At 39.8% G+C, this 22,459-nt stretch overlaps 3 protein-coding genes across 3 annotated transcripts; 2 read left to right on the top strand and 1 right to left on the bottom strand.

The window, feature by feature from the left end:
• Window positions 1-3,395: 3,395 nt before the first annotated feature.
• Window positions 3,396-4,448, bottom strand: LOC142172034 (uncharacterized). The gene is made up of 2 exons (XM_075235787.1): window positions 3,755-4,448; window positions 3,396-3,502 (listed from the first exon to the last, which is right to left on the bottom strand). The coding sequence occupies exons 1-2, from the start codon at window positions 4,446-4,448 to the stop codon at window positions 3,396-3,398; spliced, it is 801 nt and encodes a 266-aa protein (XP_075091888.1).
• A 3,034-nt stretch (window positions 4,449-7,482) lies between these two features.
• LOC142172035 (uncharacterized) lies at window positions 7,483-9,563 on the top strand. The gene is made up of 4 exons (XM_075235788.1): window positions 7,483-8,213; window positions 8,371-8,512; window positions 8,612-8,642; window positions 8,755-9,563. The coding sequence occupies exons 1-4, from the start codon at window positions 7,483-7,485 to the stop codon at window positions 9,561-9,563; spliced, it is 1,713 nt and encodes a 570-aa protein (XP_075091889.1).
• Window positions 9,564-9,608: 45 nt separating this feature from the next.
• LOC142172036 (uncharacterized) lies at window positions 9,609-10,974 on the top strand. The gene is made up of 5 exons (XM_075235789.1): window positions 9,609-9,861; window positions 9,979-10,288; window positions 10,391-10,532; window positions 10,621-10,632; window positions 10,870-10,974. Exons 1-5 carry the CDS (start codon window positions 9,609-9,611, stop codon window positions 10,972-10,974), a joined length of 822 nt encoding a protein of 273 aa, XP_075091890.1.
• The last annotated feature ends 11,485 nt before the right edge of the window (window positions 10,975-22,459 follow it).

Consider the following 22,459-nt stretch of genomic DNA (forward strand, 5'->3'; position numbering starts at 1 on the left):
CATTCACGCTCTTTTTGGGCAAGTTTAAGGGGTTTGCAACTTTGCATATGTATTTGGCCTTCTAAAAAACAGTGATTGAAAATGTTCTCCTTTTTTTGTAAAATGTTTTTCAAGAAATTAAAAATATTTTCCACCAAATTAAACAATTTACGTTATAAGAAAAGGCAAGAATAAGAATTAAAATGGTGAATGCTTGTAATTAATCATAAGCATTTATACCTACAGGGGCGAAACCCAACTTTGAAGTTTATGGGTTCCTATAACGAACTCAAGTTATTAATTGGGCTTACAATCAAATATTTTTAGATATTTAATAAAAAAGAATTAATACATATACAAGGACTGTGCAAAAGCTACTGGGTTCCCTGGGAACCCGCACGTTACCCTCTAGATCCGCCACTGTATACCTATCAACAACGTTCGGGAAGGATTCTAGGTCATGGAAAGAGCCATAAATATCATAACCGTCAATTACCATAATGAAAGTGATGGCTTGACAAGAGGGGTTGCTCTGATAGTCAGTACTCTCTACCTACAACCTCATGGTTGTGAGTTCAAGTCATCAAAGGAGCAATAATTCAACAAAAGGGATCAAAAGAGAATTAAAAGGGAGGGAAATTTTAAAAAACAAATAATGGCTTTGGTGAGCCAATTCTTGAAATGCGAATGCTGAGGCTCAAAAGCAATTCCCATTGACCACAAAAAGCTTTTGACAACTCTATCTCTGCAAGCTTAGATATTCTATCAGTCGAAGTTTCCTCCACAACCTATCTCGAACAACTGGATAAGATATCAACTTTGTTATACAGTATCCCATTTTAATTATGGCAAAATACATAGTTTACCCATATCCACCTTGCACTCAAATCCTTGTTACACATATGTTGACCACATGTTTAACTTTACACACCAAATCTTTCAAATGTGTGTCAATTACACACTACTTTTCATTAGCCTCTCGGACGTGTGAAACATGACCAATGCGGCGCGTGAAAAGTTACTTTCTGCCTCACCTGACAAATTACAACGGCTAATTACTGGAATTGGGCCCATTTTCCTAACCCTAACGCCCACTTCTTCATCTTCTTATTATTAAAATCAACCATTTTCATCTTCTTCATATTAAAAGAAGCTAATTTCAAAAAAAACCCATCCCCCATCTTCAACTTCCACATCTAATATTTTCAAGCTCGTTATATTTGTTCAATTAAAGTGCAATTCATAAGGTAAGATAATTATTATTCTGACAATTCTCGAATTAGGGTTCATATTGAATGGAGAATTCTAGTCCATTTTGTTGATGTGGAGATATAGCTGAACTAGTAATTTCATGGAGAACAGACAACCCTGGTCATTAATTCTACGACTGTAAAAATTACGAGGTAAGCTTAGATTGTTATAATTGTTATTTCAAGATTTTATAAGTTTCATTTCAAATTGTTTATGGATTTGCAAAAAGATAAGAAAACTGAGTGTAAGTATTTCGCATGGTTTGATCCCCCGACTCATGAACACCTGAAGTGAGTGATTTTGGGTCTACTTAAGAAGAAGAAGCAGTTTGAAGGGCATTTGCAGGAATACAGAAAATCGAGGAATTGGAGGAGACTCTTTTTATAATTTTAGGATTAATCATCATTAAGGCCTTTGTGTTTGGTAGTTCCGAGCACTGCTATATAGTGTAATGATATTCCCCTATATTGATTTTTCATGTATATGGCTGATTGAAGTTGTTGTCTATGAGGGTTATCCCCGATTTTATTAGAGATGTATTCAAGCTCTTGTGTTATATTCCTATTTAGATCATTGAAGTTGTTGGTCTTTTCTTGTGTTATGTTCCTATTTAGCTTTGGTAACCAAACACGGCTAATGCAGCTTTTGTATAACCAAAGTATACCAGAATAAAAAGAAGACCTAAATATACTTCATTCCACAAAATAGGTGTTCATTAGTAGACACCAAAACGGATTAGCAATACTTTATAAAATATAACACTTGGTTGTCCATAGAAACACTTTATAAAGCGTAGCACTTGGTTGTCCATAGCAACACTTGCCTTTACAAAACATAATACATTGGTGTCCATAGCAACACTTAACAAAACATAAAGCTTAAACTACAACCAAAGTCTTCATTTCTTTTTCTGGTTCTTCGTTGGTTGAGATGATGAACTAGCTTGACTAAGATTGTGTTGTGATGATGCAGCTCTTTGAAGTTGTCTTGTGCTTATGGATATTTTGCCCATACACCTCAAGCTGACACTTCTTGGTTGGTAAGCACATTCCTCCCCTAAAGCTGTAGACCTCTCAGTATTAGTTCCGGTGCTAATGACCCTTGGATTTTGTCCTCCACTCTGCCTAAGTACAGTATATTTAGTTATAACATTACATTCAATAGAAGAAAGATACATTAATTATAGCTTTATATAGTTCAGTTACAGTAAAAGAAGTGAACTCATTTCTTGCTTGAAACAACCCAATTCCACTGCCTCTACCTCTTCCAACCCATCTACCTGTTGCAGAAACTCCTCTACCTCTTGCTGATTGTGAACTAGATGTTGTAGTAGTATTAGTTTCTCTTCTTCTACCCCTTCCAGCAGCAGATGAAGGTGTACCAGTTGGTACATCATTTCCAGCAGTAGTTTCTTACTAGGGCATCCCCTCTTGTTGTGTCCACACACACCACAGAGGGAACAAGTCATCTCTTTACCTCTCCTTGAAAGCTTCCCAGGTTTTGGATGTTCAGTTTCTTCTCTTTTCCTATTTGTTTTTGGTCTGCCAGGCATCTTTCCAACAGGGGAGGTTCAATAGGGGTGGCCTAAAGATGGCCACTATTTCATACACGGCACATGCTGGATAAATGTTCAATAAGCCTACAAGTAAGTGAACTTATGATACCAATGTGCAATGTGGTGAATAGGTTCCATGTCCCTGAAATGCATGCTAGCAATTGCATGACAACAAGGGATACATTTTAGCTGCCAAGCTCTGCAACTACATGTCATATTCACTAAGGATACCACATGCTTATAATTAGGATCTTCAATCTCATAGCATGTTTCACCATTCCATCTTAGAGTACACTTCATAGACTTTGCTAAATTATCCTGGTAAATCTTCATTACAATTGGCGAGATATCACATATTCATGTCTCACAGAACTCCCTCATCTTACCTATCCTAATCATCAGCTTAATTCTGATTTCCTCTAATATTGTGATGATTGTCTTGTGTCTCTCAGCCAGAATTCAGGAATTGAAAGTCTCACACATATTGTTGTCAATAATATCACACTTCCAATCACAATTGAAATAAGCTCTGCATCAGGTTTTTTTCTGTAGTGGAGTAAGCTTTCACATATGCTATTCCCAAGCTTGTCTAGCATATCAAGTTGGTCATTCAATTCTGCAATACTAGAAGCTCTTGCACATCTCCAGAAACTATTTCTCCTCTCCAATCCTCTCCACTCTTTTGACCAATTTGCAAAGATGTGCCTAGCACACATCCTGTGTTCACACCCATGCAACAAATTCATTACAACATTAATTAAACCATGAAGTATTCAAAAAAATAATAATTATTGAAGCAAAACAGTTACTGTTAAACACTGAATTAGCCTAATGACTTAAGCAAAACAGTGCTTTTGCATATCAGTGCTTCTGAAAATAGTTACTGTCTGAAAATAGTTACTAAAGGAAAATAGTTAATGAAGGAAAATATTACCTTATGTATATCAGACATAATTGTAAGGTCTTTACCATCTTCTAAGCCCAAATCTTCAGTTAAATACTTTAGAAACCAAGTCCAATTGAATATGTTCTCCACCTCTACAACTGTCCATGCAATTGAAAATATTTGATTGTTTTCATCTTTGGAGACAACTACAAGAAGTTGTCCCTTGCAAACTCCTTTCAAGAAACATCCATCAAGGCTAATAATGCATCTGCATCCTTCCAGCCAGCCCATTTTCATGGCACGTAAAAAAACATAGAGTTTAGAAAATACCAGTTTTCCATCACCTTGATCTTCTGCTTTCATCACACATGTACTCCCAAGATTGGTCTGCAAAATCATATCTCTATAGTCATAGAGTATTTTGAACTCTCGATGCATATCACCAATGATTTCTTTCAATATCTTAGCTCTAGCCCTATGGGCAGTTGATCTCCCTACATATAGGTCCAGTTCTTGCTTTATCAATTTTTTCAATTCCCAAACTTTCATACCTAGTTGTGATGTAATTCTTCTCTTGTATATTTTTGCAAGATATCTTGAATTACAAAACTTGTTCTTTTTGGTTGTATAACACTTGTGCACTGGATTGTATTTTTTCACCTTAAAATTATTGGATCTGCCATCTTTGCTAGGTTCTAGAAGACATCCACATTTAGATACCATACATTTAACCCTCACCCTATGTGGCTCATTTATGTACTTCTCAATCTGCACCATTTTTTAAATTGCATATTTGGTGATTGCTTCCCTAAACTCATCAACATTTTCAAATATCAATCCTAACTCTCAAGTTATTTTCTTGGCAGTAGGATTAAAGATCAATCTCTTCTTTTTCTTTTTTTCCTCCATTTTCCTATTATGTTCTCCACCATCTTCACCTTCCACATCCGAAGCAAAGCTTTCAGCATCTGAAGAACCAAAGTACGGCTCATTAGTCCCAATTAGACCTTCATAGCTGTTTTTCTTACTACTTGTACGCAGCTCATCAAACTCAATGTCTACACCTGATTTATCTATGTTTATATTTGATCTCGTCCAATTTCACTCCTCTATTTGAGGATATGAAAATAGTGGATGCAATAGTAATACCCAACAAGGAGTTGGGGTCGATTTTTCACAGGGGGTTATGAATTGGTCTCAGGGATATATATTATAGTGTATGAGCTTGAATTATCTCAAATTGCACTTCCACAAACTTTGGTTATTTCTAGGTCTAATTTTAAACTAAGATTACAAACTAAGAATTTAAACTAGGGAATTATTTTTGGTTGTTTTTCAAATGATATAAAAGGCCTAGGGCTATGAACTTCACCTAGGTGTTTGCTTAATGGGTTGTAAGCCTTAAAGTTTGTTTTATTGGTCGGGGTATATTATAGCCATCAACACTCAAATACCCACTCAATACCTCTTAGTTAGAGAGTGATTTTGCCCAATTTGGCTATCTCAAGTCCAAATGGGTATTGAACAAAGCAGTTGATAATAAGCTCAAGTCGGGTTTTACTATCTCTAGATTCAACCCTTTAATTGGGTTTATCAATCTCTCGACTGACCCAATTCCTTTCTAGCCAAGTTTTCCTAGACTAAGTCTCTCTTTCTCAAGTAGAGACCTAATCAATTAGTCGTGAAATAATATTTGCAACCATTAAATCTTCAATTAAAAGCAAGAACAAGACTAGATAATAAACACCCAACAATAAATAAGAAATAAATCAAACACCCATTAACTTCACACACTAAGGTTGGGTCACAACCCTAGTGAAAATCTAGCTACTCATGCTTAAATTAGAAGATAAAGAAGAAGAAGTGATAATTAAAACCATATTAATGACTAAAATGATAAAACTAATATTCAAAAAGCTCAAAATAGCTAAAACTACTAAAAGAAGCAAAGTAAACGGCTGTTGATGTCAAAAGTTACAAACGTTTCCCTATCTATTTATACAGTGCTAAAATTTTTGGACAAAATTACCCTTTCGGAGGTTCTACGACCGCACAATTCCATGTGCGGTCCACATTTTTCTTCAGCTTGGCAGGATTGGACTTTTGCGGCCGCACAATTCTGAACCGCGGCCGCATCTCTCTCTTTCTGCGTTTCGCACATTTCTGAGTGCGGCCTCACAAGGCTCTTCTGCGGACCTCACAAATGCAGTTGCGGCCACACAACTGATCTTTTGCGGTCGCACAATAATTGTGCGGTTTGCACTTCCTTTTAGCTTGAAATGAGAACTCTTTGAACTTCTGATCTTGCTTAGCTTCTGCGGCCTCTAATTTCACGTGCAAACCGCACTTTGAACTTGTCTCTGATAAGGTTGCCTTTACAATCTTTGACCGCATATGGTATTCTCTGGTTCGCACTTTGAGATTCTGTGCCTCTTTTTATTCTTGAGTTCATATCACTCCTTTATGAGTTGGATTTCATCTCAGTGGCTCATTTTCCAATACTCCTGTAATAAAGCATATTGTATCAGTTTTCAGGAACACAATTAAATACTTCTGGGCTAAAACGAAAGCTAAAAGGCGCTAAGAAGTAGTCAAAATCTCCATTTATCAATTCCCCCAAACTTAAGCTTTTGCTTGTACTCAAGCAAATAAGGTAATTACCACCTCCACAAGTTAAGAGTTATTTCAGCTAATCTAAGATGCATCAATCACACATCAATTGGGACCAACAATTACCCACAAGACATATGAATTATCAACAAGATATTTAAGCACAAATAGTTCTAATGTGACACTTGAGCATCAAGAGTTGACTTTATTCATCAAGGAAGATTGCTCTTTTATGTAGGTCATTGTGGATCCCAAACTCCCCCTCCTCTACTTTTCGTTAGCATATCTCACTTAGAATGTAGCACTCAATTCAAAGATTTGTGAAAAGTTCGCTCATCTCTCTCAAAAGAATGTCATAAGTATGACTCTAAGTAGGATGAGTTGTTCCACGACACTTGATCTGATGATGTTGGCTGAGCTACATGGATCAATTAACACACGCTTAATTCGAGATTATTTACGAGTACCAATATTACCAGTGCGTCGTTGTGTAGCTGCACGATCCCTTCAGCGTCTTCGTCGTTGAAAGACAAGATTCCTTCCAGTACGTAATCCCGAGTCCATTTTTCCTTGTGATGGATACTTTGGTGCATTTTAGCATCGTACCCTAGAGAATATTTACTCCATCGATAATTATGTTAATGACGTGCTGAGGCTCTTCCTACTCAATCTGCTTATTAGAATCCCTGTTCCTGAAGTGGTTCTTGGCCCAATCACTCAGGAACTCTCGGAGATGCCCGTTGTTGAACAACTGGGCTAACTCTTCTCTTAATTGTCGGCAGTCTTTCGTTCTGTGGCCATGAGTGCCATGATATTTTCACATTAGGTTGGGATCCCTTTGGGATGTGGGGTGCAGACAACCAATTTTGTCAAGCCTTTCAGATTCTTGAACTTTTGGACAAAGCATGCTACATTTATGGATGTGGTGAGGCAGAATTGGGAAGCTGATTTCATAGGGGATCCATTTTTTATGTTCAAGAAGAATATCAAGAGGGTGAAGGCAGCACTCTCAAAATGGAGTAGGAAAACATTTGGTGATATCTTCAAGCAATTGGCTATTTTGGAGGACATTGTTAGGGTGAAGGAGATGTTGTTTGAAGAAGAGCCTACAACTGAGAATAGGATTGTGCTTCAAAAGGCTCAATCTAAATTTAAGAAATACTTGAGTATTGAGGAGTAGTATTAGAAGCAAAAAGCTGGGATGACTTGGTTTACTGAAGGAGATAGGAATACAAGTTTCTTTCACAATCATGTCAATGGCAAAAGAAAGAAATTGCAACTGAAGAGGATCAAGAATGGTAGTGGGGTATGGATTGAAGACCAGGAGCAATTGGCTACAGCTGCAGTGGACTTCTATCAAAAACAGTTCACAAATGAAGGTGATACTTCTGAATTTTGCTTGCTCAATAATGTACCTTCAATGGTCACTATGGATCAGAATTTGGAACTTAGTAGATTGCCAACAATTGAAGAAGTAAGGGCAACAGTTTTTGATCTTAGTGGGGAGAGTGCTAGTGATCCTGATGGATTCACTGGCCTGTTTTATCAAACACCCTGGGATGTTATTGGTGTTGATATACACAACATGGTGCTACACTTCTATGGAGGAGCTGCATTGCCTAAATCTATCACTCACACCAATCTAGTGTTGCTGCCCAAGAAACCTAGAGTTGAGACCTTTTCTGACTTAAGACCAATTAGTTTGAGCAACTTCATTAACAAGGTCTTGTCTAGGGTGTTACATGACAGATTGGAGATTTTTTTGCCATCTCTAATAACTCCTAATCAATCCGGATTTGTAAAGGGTAGGAGTATATCTGAGAACATCTTATTGACTCAAGAAATTGTCACTGACATAAGGTTAAGAGGAAATCCAGCTAATGTGGTGATCAAGCTTGATATGGCTAAGGCCTATGATAGGGTTTTATGGAGGTACTTATTGCATGTGCTAAGGAATGATGTCAAATAACTGGTATTCAGTATTGGTGAATGGGCAGTCCTCAGGGTTCTTTAAGTCGACAAGGGGTGTGAAACAAGGGGATCCCCTATCTCCAGCATTGTTCATTCTGTCAGCTGGGGTACCTTTCAGGTCTTTGAATAAGCTCTTTGAAGACAAGTCATTTGTGGGATTTGGAATGCCTAAGTGGTCTGATCCTTTAAATCACTTGGCATATGCTGATGATATGATAATCTTTGCATCTGCTCATCCTCCCTCTTTGAGCAAGATTATGGTAGTGTTGTGGAACTATGAGAAGATATTAGGTTAGATAATCAACAAAGATAAGAGTTCATACTAAATACATTCAAAGGTTGCTAATGGATTATTTCAGGCAGTTGGAGCTATTACAGGATTTGCAAGAGGTAGATTCCCCTTCACATATCTAGGGTGTCCTATTTTTTTACACTAGAAGGAGGAAGGACTATTATGAGGATCTTATCAAGAAGGTGAAGGCTAAATTGCATTCATGGAAAGGAAAGCTGTTGTCATGTGGAGGAAAGACAACACTCATCTCTAGTGTGTTGCAAAGTATGCCAGTTCACATGTTATCAGTCCTTGATCCACCAAACAGCATCCTGGGGAATCTACATAAGACTTTTGCTAGGTTCTTTTGGAGCACAAAGGAAGAAGGGAGAAGCAGACACTGGGCTTCATGGCAAAATCTCTGCCTTCCTAAAGAGGAAGGGGGCCTAGGTTTTAGGTCCTTACATGATGTCTCACGGGCACTGTTTGCTAAACTATGGTGGAGGTTTAGGACCACAAAATCTTTGTGGTCTAATTTCATGTGGAATAAGTATTGCAAGAAGGAGGTACCAACATTGGTGCATTTTAGGGGAGGGCCTCATGTTTGGAGACAAATACTGAATGGTAGGGAAGAAGTAGAACATGAGATCGTATGGGAATTGAAGACTGGAACAACTAATATTTGGCATGAAAATTGGACTGGATTGGGTGCACTTTATCACGTATTACCTGAAGACTTTCTAATCAATGAAGATCTTCAGGAGGTGGCAGAACTGCGGCAATGGGAAGCATGGGATGATCAGCTGCTAGATCAAACTTTCAATGAGGAAATTGCAGAACATACAAGGCTAAATGTGCATTATGAAAGCAGTGAGGGATATTGGGATAGGCCATACTGGATGCCAACTCCTTCAGGCAAGTTCAGTGTTAGCAGTGCTTGGAAAATATTAAGGCATAAGGCTGATCCTAATCAGGAATTCAAGTTAATATGGATTAAAGGTTTGCCATTCAAGATATCCTTCTTCTTGTGGAGATTGTGAAGACAGAAAATAGCCACCGATGACATGTGGAGGAGGCAAGGGAAAATGGTAATGTCTAGGTGTTGGTGTTGTCAGCAGCCCCAAGAGGAATCCATTGGGCATATATTTGTCACAAGTCCTACTGCCTCTAAGGTATGGAACTTGTTCATGGGGGCTTCTGGAATTTCTGTGCAATTGATTCAATTGAAGCAGATTTTAAGGCATTGGTGGTATGATCAGTGTTGTCCAAAATTAAAGCCATTATTTCAAGCAGTACCAGCTATCATCACTTGGGAGATTTGGAAGAGAAGAAATGTAGGTAAACATGGTGGTTCAGTGTCCACAAATAGGGTGATTCATGAGATAAATAGGACATTGCATCAACTGGCAAGGGTGAGGTATGCTTGGATCCCTAATATTCTATTGTTATGGCCAGACATGATTCAATACTTTGAAGGATATAAACCTATATTGATCACGACAAGAGTAACATGGCAGCTTCCTTTTCATGGTTGGTACAAATGTAATATTAATGGACCTTCAAAGGGCAATCCTGGACATAGCTCCCTAGGCTTTTGTGTGAGGGATGATGAAGGTGATGTGGTGTATGCTAGGGCAGTAGACCTGGGAGTGACAACTAATGTGGTAGCTGAAACTAAGGCTATTCTTCAAGGGTTGGAATACTGTGTGGAGCATGATCTTCTGCCTCTCATATTGGAGACTGATTCATTGGTGATGAAGAAGACGTTAGAAGGGGAATGGGATCCTCCTTGGGTAATTACACAGGATGTGAAGAAAATTATAGAAATGAAGGACAACTTCAATGTGATCTTTCAATATGTGTTCAGAGAAGGCAACTCAGTGGCGGAATTTATAGCTAACATTGTGTTCTCTTTTGTAGGTACATCTGAGTTTCATTCATTCTTTGAACTGCCTAGTGCAGGGAGGAGGTTGATCAATCTAGACAAATCTCAATCACCTAACCTTAGGGTTAGGAAATCAAAGAGAAGAACCCCAGACTGATGGCTTCACATGATTGGACTCTGCACAAACCTGCATGTTTCTTTGTCTCATTCAGTATGCTAGTAAGGTACTTTCCAATGGTATTAGCATGGTCCCATGCTCACTCTGGGGGTGCTTTGATAGTGTACAGAAAAAATGCGATAAGCAAGTGTGGGATGGTACAATTTATCCTATTTCTGATATGTCCAAATGCTAAGGAAAATGCTGAACCCATAATATAGTATTTTTGGAGATTGTTGAATCATTTCTCAGTGGTATTAGCATGCTTTCATGCTCAATCTGAGGATGGTTTAGCAATGTTTAGAATGATGTCTACATTAAAGGTTCTAGTAGGGAAGGATCTGAGCTTACAAGATCACAAAAAGGCACAATTTCAAAGCCTGGCCTTTGCCTTGCAAAGCCTGCTTAAAGCCAGCTCATTCCTGGCTTTTGCCTTGCAAAGCCGGCCTAAAGCCAGCTCATGCCTGGCTTTTGCCTTGCAAAGCTTGGCTAAAGCCAACTCAAGCCTGGCTTTTGCCCTGCAAAGCCTGCCTAAAGCCAGCTCAAGCCTGGCTTTTGGCCTGCAAAGCCTGCCTAAAGCCAGCTCAAGCCTGACTTTTGCCTTACAAAGCCTGCCTAAAGCCAGGCTCCTCTTCTGCACATTATTTTTGATGAGTGAGCACATGATTAATACTTGGACAAAATCAGTCCACTGCATATAGATATCATATAGTAGCTACACTTGGAAGACTATGCTGGCTTCAACTATTTGGTGGAGATGTTTGGAATTCATTTTAGCCTATGGACAGTATACCCTGGCGCCTAGTGAGAGCTTGATAGGTGTAGCTTGGTATTTTCCAATGTCAATTGGATTCACATACACTAATAGGAGAAGGAAGCATTCAACTTATCATGTTGTAATAGCTAGTTCATTAGATTTTAGCTTTTCTATCTTTTTAATAGCTAGTAGCTTCATGTAACTTCTATTTTGGTTTGGACATCTTGTAAGCTTTGGACCCATTTTGGGATTTTATTTATATATTAGCCACTAGGCAAGTGCTGCCGAGTGGTATAGTTGCTTAAAAAAAACCAAATAAGAATTCAACAAAGAAATGAGTTTATTTTAGAAATAGATTGAGTGAAGAAAAATGACATTTCAATTTAACTCAAACATCAGATAATCTACTTATTTGGATGTAAAACTTATTAATTTAAAAACTAATAGTAACTTCTTTTATTTAAAACAACTCAGTCATCGAAAATCGGTAAAACATCTGGGAATATAAATCTTCAGAGTCTCGTACTAAAAAACCCAAGCCAACACAATATAACAAGGAATACAAACACATAGTAAAATTAAATAATACATCATGGAAGATTACAAGGATTTAACTATCATGAAAATACAAAATAACCAAAGACAAGTGCAACCATAGAGAGATGTCAACAAAGGGCACTCCCGAGATACCGTCTCGTAGTCCCAAAAGTAAATTCTCAACAGGGGATCTCCTGAGGTACCGCCTCGTAGTCCCAAATCATAAATATCAACAACAACAATTCTCCCAGTCCCTCACAAGTCATCACAATTCAATTCCCGACATAGCCCACCTTATTTCGCCACTTGCGCAATAATATTGTAAATGCTCGCCCTGTCTCACCGCACGTGCATAATAATATTTCTACCTTATCTCGCCACATGCACAACCCCCCCATATATATATATATATATATATCACGCCGCATGTATATATATATCACGCCGCATGTGCATAAATCAATAGTAACAATAGCACGGCAGAAACCTCGTGCAAACACCCGAACAAACCTCCCAACAAAATATCACGTGCCAATATCACATCATCTCATAAATTGCACCTCAATTTCTTAAATATTACAACATATCACAGATTTCACATCAAGTGCTCAAATATCACAACTTGTTATAGAAATCAACAATATATTATTTTCCACAATAAGGATCTCATGCCTCGACCATAATGTGCACAAAATATTAACAAAAATATCCGGGAGTGAACAACTCAACAAAATAATATTTCACATAAAATCAAGGTGGAAATCACACCAAATTATAATATAAAAATAATTTCAACAAACAAAGATCTAGGCATGACAAATAGAGGACTTAATAAGTGCCAATAATTTCCAATTTAATGCATAAGAGCATCTAAGAATTTTAACCAATGTAATTTGCACATATAAACCAAGTACGTACTCATCACCCCGCGTACAAGATTTTCAATTACACAATTTGCCCATAAGACTCAATGCCTAAGGGGTATTTCCCCCACTCAAGGTTCGAACCGGGAAATTATTTACTCCGTTGTGCCTTTGCAATACAAATTGTCCTTCGAAATCCTCGTATCTAGTCACCACTAATTCGATTTACTCAATACAAATTATTGGAATTAATTCCATATGAAAATACTAATTTTCCAACAAAATCCAAAATTTAACTCAAAAATTGGCCATGGGGCCCATGTCTTGGAACCAGACAAACGTTACAAATATGAACGCCCATTCAACCACGAGTCCAACCATACCAAAATTACTTAATTCCAACATCAACTCGACCTCCAAATATCAAATTCTTATTTTTAAATCCCTAGGCCCAAATCCTCTAATTTCACCTCAAAAACATGTAATGTAGTCGAAATACTCAATGATAATCCAATATTATTGACTAACAATGATAACAAGTGACTTACCTCAAGTTTTTCCGTGAATTCTCTCTGAAAAATCACCCAAAACCGTATTGAAAATGTCCAAATTGAGAGAATCTCGGATCGTGCGAATTTATTCTGTCCAGGTCTTTTTCGCACCTATGATTCACTTAACCGCATCTGCGGTCTCGCCGGTGCGGCCCAAAACTCCGCTTCTGTGGTTGCCCCTGAGACTACCTTCGATTTTGCGATGATCCAAGAGCAGGTGTGACTCTACATCTACGGATAAAAATCCGCACCTGCGATGCCCGACTTCCTCACCATTTTTGCTTCTGCGATGCGTGTACCACTTTTGCGGGCCTCTCGCATCTGCGATGCCAAGTTCGCTTCTGCAAGCTCGCACCTGCGAGCCAATTTTTTGAAGGTGCGATTGCATCAACAGGCACTAACAAATTTGATCCGTTAACCACCCGAAACTCACCTGAGGCCCTTGGGACCTTAACCAAATATAGAAACATGTCCCAAAATACAATACGAACTTAGTCGAGACTTCAAACTACGTCAAACAACGCCGAAATTACGAATCATGCATCGAATCGAATTATGAGTTTTTAAATTTTCCAACTTTTATATTTTGTGCCTAAATGTTTCAAATCAACCTAGAATGAATTCACATTTTGCACGCGAGTCATAAATGATGTAATGGAACTGTTCCAATTTCCGGAATTAAAATTCAAACTCGTTATAAAAAATTCAACCTTCGGTCAAACTTTCCAAAAAACTTCAATTTTCAACTTTCACCAAAATGCGTTGAATTGACCTACGAACTTCCAAATCCAAATACGGACATACTCCTAAGTCTGAAATCACCATGCGAAGCTATTGACATCGTCAAAATTCCATTTTGGATTCGTTTCTCAAAAGTCAAACTCCGGCCAACTCTTTTCATTTAAGCTTCAAAAAAGAGAACTGTTCTTTGAATTTAATTTCGAATCTTTCGAAAACCATACTCGACCACACCCGCGGGTCATACTATATATTACGAAGCTGTTCGAGAGCTTTAGTTGCTGAACGGGGCGTAAAATCTTCAAATGACAAGTCGTGTTACATTCTTTCCATCTTAAACATACGTTCTTCCTCAAACGTGCCAAGAATTATTCTGATGACATTAAATTACTGAGTGCATTATTTGATATATACTCACGGGTGATTCTACGTCACCATAAATTTAACAGGGGTCCGACACCATCATCTCAGTGGATATTATTTCTTTTATTCACACTTATAAGCTTTAAAGTCAATTCCTTACACTCCAATCAATTTCAAATTCCTTACATCAACACACGGTATTAGTCTCAACCGGCTGTAGAAATTCGTGCCTACGCACACATCATACGTATGTCCATAACCACATCTCTGGTGATAATAGCTGTTTATAATTAATTTCAGCATCCTCAATTAATCTCATCATAACCAAAATCTCATATCTAATTTTCATAACACTGACGGCAACACGCGAGGCATGAAAACCTCATAGTTATTTACTCGGATTAACGAGTCACATTTAATGCCACCTGAGCACTCACCTCGTAGGTTAAAACTCAATAATTACATCACAATTATGGCACATAAACACATAAAAGAATTATCACATAAGCCTATCAGGAATGACTCCGTATTAGTACCATAATACAAATTAAATTTCACAAAGGGGGGAATTTAAACTCATATTTATTTCACCACAAGGACCTCATCCTTATATAATTTCCATTGCGGCTTGTAGTCCAGTTTAAATATTTCACATCATATATAAAAAAAATGCGAGGATCATGTCCTCAACTCCGAATCACACAATGAGCTATTATGTTTTTGCTTCTGCTGCTATTATGCTGCAACTACTGATGTTGCAACTATCATGCCATTTCCATTGGTTGTGCTGATGCTGTTGCTGTGAACCATTATACGACAGCTGGAAACTACAACTATCCAAACCCAATATTCTTCAATGCTTCTAAAACACACAATGAGCTGGAAGTAAAACTCTTTCCTCCTAACATGTTTGCTACACTGTGTAGGTTATGGAGATAAGTTTGCACATTTCAACAGAGATATCAAGCTAAACTGGAGCTATTGTTTGATTGTGAGGCTTTTCGAATTGTTATTTTCTCAACTGAGTTTCTTAGGATGTTGTTGCGGTGACAATGTCCACATACTCGATGACCAACTACCAACACATCTTTTCAAGTCCTCCTTATAGTTATTGGTGCAAGTGCTACTGATGATGCTATCTTCTGCTCAACTAAGTTCTTTTGCTGCTACTGCTGTGATAAAAGTCAGATGCTTGACTAGCAACTATCTGACTGATGCATAATGCTACTGCTAAACTGCACTTGTCATGAATCTTTAAAGCTGCTACCAAAACAAAAAGATTTTGGTTGTACTCTTTCTGTTTGGAGTTGTTAAAACACACAGTGGTATTAGCGTTAATTAATGCTCAACCTGTGGTTGCTTCAACACCAAATGGAAAGATTCAAATGCTACTGTTGATGATGCTAGGACTGCTACTGTTTTTCCTGATGCCGATACATGCTGTCTTGCTGTAACTATCTGATGCAACTGCGGATGTCTTCTATTAATGCTTCTCGACTGGGATCAAAACAAAACTACAAGTTACTTCAGAGATCTATTCTTCTGATGCTCAACTGGGATCTTCCAACAAAACACTTATTTTAAAATAGGTTTACGCGATGCACTATGTTGGCAAATCAACTTCTGAAGATTCTACTGTTAGAACTCTTTAGACCAAAAATCAAAATGTCCAAATTGAATTACTCGACAACTTCTATTCCTCTTGGATTGCAACAGATGGCGCCTGGTAAGAGCTTTGTAGGTGCTACAACAAATTGGTTGCAATTGGTGTGTAAATTCATTATCATCAACAACAATTGGATGTTTCAAATTACTAGCTTTGTACATTTTCTATTTTTTTTACAAGCTACTGCTACATTGTATTTGGTAGCAATAGACATTGACTTTCTATTTGTATTTTGTTTTTGTTGCACTTGAACATTGTGTAACTTTGACCCAGTTTGGGACTTATTACAACAACAACAACCCAGTGAAATCCCACTAGTGGGGTCTTGGGGGGGTAATGTGTACGCAGACCTTACCCCTACCCCAAGGGAGTAAAGAGGCTACTTCCGAAAGACCCCCGGCTCAAGAAGACAAAAAGAGACAATATCAGTATCACCAATAGAAACCATAGGAAAAATAACATCATGGAAATGAGAAAGTAGATGCAAAGGAAATGCGATAGACAATACATAGACCCGACACTCTGGAAAACAAAAGAGTAGTAAGACACAACCTTGCCACTAGTTGACATCGACAATAACCCTACCAGACTAGCCTCGCTTAGGTACGAAGTAAGGGAGACTCCACTATGTACCTCCTAACCTACAACTCTAATACCCTACCTACACAACTTCCTATCAAGAACAATGTCCTCGGAAATTTGATGCCTCGCCATGTCCTGCCTGATCACCTCTCCCCAATACTTCTTAGGTTGTCCTCTATCACTTCTCGTGCCCTCCAAATCCAACCGATCCCACTTCCTTACCGGGGCATCTGGGCTTCTCCTTTGTACGTGTCCGAACCATCTGAGTCGCGCTTCCCGCATTTTGTCATCAATGGGAGCCACGCCCACCTTTTCTCGAATATCTTCATTCCTAATCTTATCCATTCTAGTGTGTCCGCACATCCACCTCAACATCCTCATTTCTGCTACTTTCATCTTCCGAATATGTGAGTTCTTAACAGGCCAACACTCAACTCCATACATCATGGACGGTCTAACTACCACTTTGTAAAACTTAACTTTGAGTATCGGTGGCACTCTCTTATCACACAAGACTCCAGATGCTAACCTCCACTTCATCCACCCCACCCCAATACGGTGTGTGACATCCTCGTCAATCTCCCCTTCCCTATGGATAACCGACCCAAGGTACTTAAATTTTTCACTACTTATTATGACCTGTGATTCAAGCCTCACTTCCATGCCCACTTCCCTAGGCTTAGTGCTGAACTTACACTCCAGGTATTCCGTCTTCGTCCTACTCAGCTCGAAACCCTTAGACTCAAGGGCCTGTCTCCATAACTCCAACTTCTCGTTAACACTGGTTTGCGACTCATCAATCAGAACTATGTCATCAGCGAATAACATACACCACGGCACCTCCTCTTTAATATGGTGTGTTAACACATCCATTACCAGGGAAAATAAGAACGGGCTGAGCATAGAACCTTGGTGTAACCCCATAAAATCTAGAAACTGCTAAGAGTTTCCTCCTATCGTCCTAACCCAAGTATTAGCCCCATCATACATGTCCTTAATTGCCCAAATGTAGGTAGCTGACATGCCTTTTTCCTCCAAGCATCTCCAGAGAACTTCTCTAGGAACCTTGTCGTACGCTTTCTCTAAATCAATAAACACCATGTGCAGATCATTCTTCCTCTCCCTGTACCGTTCCACCAACCTCCTAATAAGGTGTATAGCTTCTGTAGTAGAACGACCTGGCATGAACCTGAACTGGTTGTTGGATATAGACATTGTCCTCCGCACCCTCGCTTCAACCACCCTCTCCCAAACTTTCAGGGTATGACTCAGTAGTTTGATATCCCTATAATTGTTACAACTCTAGATATCACCTTTGTTCTTATACAACGGTACCAACATAGTCCACCTACACTCTTCCGACATCCTTTTCGTCTTTAAAATAACATTAAACAGTCTAATCAGCCACTCCAAGCTTGCTCTACCCACACACTTCCAAAATTCAATTGGAATTTCATCTGGCCCGATCGCTCTACCCATACTCATCTTATGCATAACTCCCAAGACCTCCTCAACCTCGATGCGCCTGCAGTCCCCAGAGTCACGGTGACTCTCGGAATGACCCAGTTCACCTAGCACAATATCCCAATCCCCTTTTTCATTCAGAAGTTTATGAAAGTAAGTCTGTCATCTCCTCTTAATCTGAGCATCTTCCATCAATACTCTACCATCGTTGTCCTTGATGGATCTCACTTGGTCCAAATCTCGGGCCTTCCTCTCTCTCATCTTCGCCAGCCGGAATAACTTCTTCTCTCCACCTTTTCCCCTAGTTCTTCGTATATACGGCCATAGGCTGCATTTTTAACCTCCGTGACCGCCAGCTTTGCTTCCTTCCTAGCTACCTTATACCACTCCATCCATGCCCTCCTCTCCCCCTCACTTGTGCTCCCTACTAATTTTAGGTATGCTGTCTTCTTTGCTTCCACTTTACCTTGGACCACTTCATTTCACCACCAGTCTCCTTTGTGCCTGCCAGAGACGCCCGTCGAGGTCCCTAACACTTCTCTTGCATCCTCCCTTAAACAGTTTGCTGTCGTTGACCACATAATTCTTGTATCACCACTCTTCCTCGAGGCTCCCAAAGCCGATAACCGCCCCTCCAACTCCTGGGCTTTATCCTTAGTCAAGGCATCCCACCTGATTCTCGGTCGTCTGCGGTCAAACCTTTTCCTTCTCTTTAACATAATACCAACATCTATCACCAAGAGCCTATGCTACATCGTGAGTATCTCACCCAAAATAACCTTACAATTCTTACACAGCCCTCTGTCACACCTCCTAAGGAGGATATAGTCAATCTGAGTCATCGACACCGTGTTTTTAAAAGTAACCAAATGCTCATCCCTCTTCGGAAAGCTAGAGCTCGCAATCACCCACCCAAAAGCCTTAGCGAAGTCCAACAGCAAAGTACCTCCTCCGTTCCGCTCCCCAAAACTGAAGCCTCCATGCACCTCGCCATAGCCGCTTGTGGTCGAACCAATATGACTATTGAAATCCCCTCCTATAAATAGCTTCTCAGTAGGCAGTACTTGACGCACAATCTCATCTAACCCCTCCCAGAATCGTCATTTAACCTCCTCATCTAGGCCCGCATGTGGGGCGTAGGCGCTAACGATGTTTAGGGTGCACTCTCCAACCACCAACTTAATAGTCATAAATCTATCATTCACCCGTCTAACCTCAACCACCGACTCTCTAAGTTCCCCATCCACCAAGTTACCCACTCCATACTTACCCTTTCGGACTCTAGAGTACCAAAGCTTATACCCGTTCGCATCCCCCACCCTAGACCCTACCCACGTAGTTTCCTGGACACACGCTACATTGACCCTCCTCTTTCGGAGGATCTTTGCTAACTCTATAGACTTACCCGTCAGTGTACCTATGTTCCATGATCCAATTCTCAACCTATAGGCACCTTTGTTCCCCTTACCTCCCTTGCCTGCCTTCCCACCCCCTAACCCCTGCTCCACCTCCCGCCCCACCCCCGCTTGCCACAAGGACATGACCTCACAGGGCCATCCCAGACCACAACCACTATATATATGACAGACTAAAGGAAATCACTAACACACACTAGGAGACAGACCAGAGTAAATGAGGATATATTATAACTACAGGCACGCTAATATGGTGATTAAACTAATACTCCCTCCGTTCCAATTTATGTGAACCTGTTTGTCTGGGCACGAAGTTTAAGAAAAAATAAAGACTTTTGGAATTTGTGGTCCTAAACAATTCAAAAAGGGGCCCAGAGTATTTGTGTGGTTATAAAAGCTTTTCATTAAGGGTAGAATTGTAAGTTTAAGCAAAATTGTTTCCAAATTTAGAAAGGGGTCATTCTTTTTGGAACGGACCAAAAAAAAAATAGGTTCACATAAACTGGAACGGAGGTAGTACGAACTAAGATGGCAGCAATTTAACGAACACAACGAAGGGAAACAGCAAAACGGGAGGTACCAACTCCCGAAATTATAACATGGGAATTGTCTTGGTATACACGGCAATATTGCGGCCACCTTGCACGTTCACGTCCAACTCCCGCGTCGCCCCTTGTTGACAGTCACCCAGACTATTCTTCACTGTTTGCACACGCACGTCCCGCTCGCCGCCAAAAGACACTGAGCCTAACCTGAAATACACACAAAACACCATGAAGCCAAACAAAGGGGGATGGGCTGTCACTGCTACCACGGGGGAAGTCCCAACCGTAACAAAAAAGCGCAAAGAAAAGGTAACGAAGAAGAAAGGAGCATAGAAAGGGCGAGGGATTACCCGCAACTAAGAATTAAAAATGGAGAAGAAAAGCAAGAGGGGAAAGGGTTGATGTTGCTGCTCGGCAAAATAGCAGTCACTGAAAATGTTGTTGCTCTAGTAAGTATGGGAGTAGGGAAGAGGGAAATAAGAAATAGGAGAGAGAGGAAGGAGAGGCGTGATAAAAGCTACTAGGTGAATCACCTAGTAGTCTATTTGCTAAAAAATAAAACTCTGAATCACAAGTATTTTGCACATTGTGCCAACTGAAATTTTCAATTTCCTTTCTTTCTTATTTTCAATAAATTTCGTAAACATTTTCACAACACATAATGAACCTTATTCCCATAGGGCATATAATTCAAAAACATTGAAATCAATTATTCCGAAATCACATCAAAACGAACTGTAATGAGTAATAAAAAGTCACCTTTGGACTTATAGCCTTCAATGGTGTACAAAATAAAAATGATAGACACAGGCTAACATCATCAAATCTTTCCCCAGGGATAAATTTATACGTGGGTCACAAAATTACGAAGCTCACCCATAAGTGGAGAATAATAGGAGGATTCACCTCGATATCCAGAACCAAATCAAATTAAGGAGAATTATCCTTTTATAACAAATTGGAGGAAACGAAGACCTTCGAGAACAAATATTGGACCGATAAGAAAAAGGGGGAAAAAGATCGTAACTTTAACGACACCATTTGCTGTAGCGGCCTCAGCCAATTCATGGAAATTATATCAACGGTCCGGGACTCCCCCTCTTTAGCTCCCTCTACTCACCTGAATACCCCACTGTGACACATATTTTCGTAGTCTGGGACAATCTCTCACCATGTGGCTGGTATCTCCACACTCGAAGCAACCTCTCTGCTGGCGTGGCTATGGAAACTGTGCGGTACGGGTACTCTGAGACTCATGGGCACCTCTAAAGTGCAAACTGAACTGGCTGACCCACAAAACCCACACCATGTCGTACCCTACCTCCAAAACATGGATCAGTAGATATCTGGTCTACGAGACCTCCTAGCATCCCTATCCTCTCTCTCTTGACCCCGCCTATCCTCACACTCCTGTCTCTTCCTATCATCTCTCTCTTGGTCCCACATGCCCTCTAATCGGCGGGCGATCCCCACCACCTGTTGAAATGGAACATCTGACTCCAACTCTCGAGCCACGCTAAACTAGATATCACATCATAGCCCCTCAACGAATCTACGGACTCACTCTCTAACTGTAGCGACCAAAGCAGGTGAATGTCTGGCCAAATCACAGAATCTAACAGCATATTCTGACACTGACATAGTTCCCTGGCGCAGCTGCTCAAACTCCGCGTGCCATGCGCCCCGAAGGAACTGAGGAACAAACTCTCTGAGGAACATCTTCGAAAAATGAGCCCATGAAAGTGAAGCTGCATCGGCTGGGTTACCTAACTCATACGCCTGCCACCACCGATATGCCGCTCCCTTAAGCCGGAACGTAGTAAAAGCAACTCCACTCGTCTCCACAATACCCATTGTCATAACCCGAAATTCCCACCTTCGGGACCGTGATGGCGCCTAACATTTCACTTGCTAGGCAAGCCAACGTTAGATCCGTAAAGTCAATTATTTTTCAGTTTCAACAATTAAAATCAATTAAGCCAAAATGAAATAAAACTGAGTGCGGAATAACATACATGCCCATAATATCTACTACAATCCGGATCTGGAGTCACAATTCACGATTTTCTAAAATTTTCTACAAACAGAGTCTGAAAGAAATACAACTATTTTGAACGAAAAGAAACAGTGAAATAGGGAAAATAGAAGGGGACTCTAAGGTCTGTGGACGCCATCAGATCTACCTCGAGTCTCTAATGAGCAAATCCAAGCAGCTACATCTCACGAATAGCTAGGACCGGTACCAAAGTCTGCACAAGATGTGCAGAGTGTAGTATGAGTACAACCGACTCCATGTACTTGTAAGTGTCGAGCCTAACCTCGACATAGTAGTGACGAGGCTATGACAAGACACCCACATAATAAACCTGTGCAGATAACAGTATATATACAGGAAAACAACAATAACAGCTAA

Source organism: Nicotiana tabacum, chromosome 17 (assembly GCF_000715075.1).
Source record: "Nicotiana tabacum cultivar K326 chromosome 17, ASM71507v2, whole genome shotgun sequence".
NCBI lineage: Eukaryota > Viridiplantae > Streptophyta > Magnoliopsida > Solanales > Solanaceae > Nicotiana > Nicotiana tabacum.

Excerpts from the sequence above, each read along its gene's own strand:
- LOC142172034 (XM_075235787.1), bottom strand. The coding sequence starts at position 4,448 with ATGGTGCAGATTGAGAAGTACATAAATGAGCCACATAGGGTGAGGGTT. Across the intron at positions 3,503-3,754 it reads AGATTTGGGCTTAGAAGATG|GATGTGTGCTAGGCACATCT; the intron begins GTAAAGACCTTA and ends GTGTGAACACAG.
- LOC142172036 (XM_075235789.1), top strand. The coding sequence starts at position 9,609 with ATGGTAATGTCTAGGTGTTGGTGTTGTCAGCAGCCCCAAGAGGAATCC. Across the intron at positions 9,862-9,978 it reads TTGGAAGAGAAGAAATGTAG|ACATGATTCAATACTTTGAA; the intron begins GTAAACATGGTG and ends TGTTATGGCCAG. Across the intron at positions 10,289-10,390 it reads TCATTGGTGATGAAGAAGAC|AGAAGGCAACTCAGTGGCGG; the intron begins GTTAGAAGGGGA and ends ATATGTGTTCAG.
- LOC142172035 (XM_075235788.1), top strand. The coding sequence starts at position 7,483 with ATGACTTGGTTTACTGAAGGAGATAGGAATACAAGTTTCTTTCACAAT. Across the intron at positions 8,214-8,370 it reads TATGATAGGGTTTTATGGAG|GTCTTTGAATAAGCTCTTTG; the intron begins GTACTTATTGCA and ends GGTACCTTTCAG. Across the intron at positions 8,643-8,754 it reads TATTACAGGATTTGCAAGAG|GAAAGCTGTTGTCATGTGGA; the intron begins GTAGATTCCCCT and ends ATTCATGGAAAG.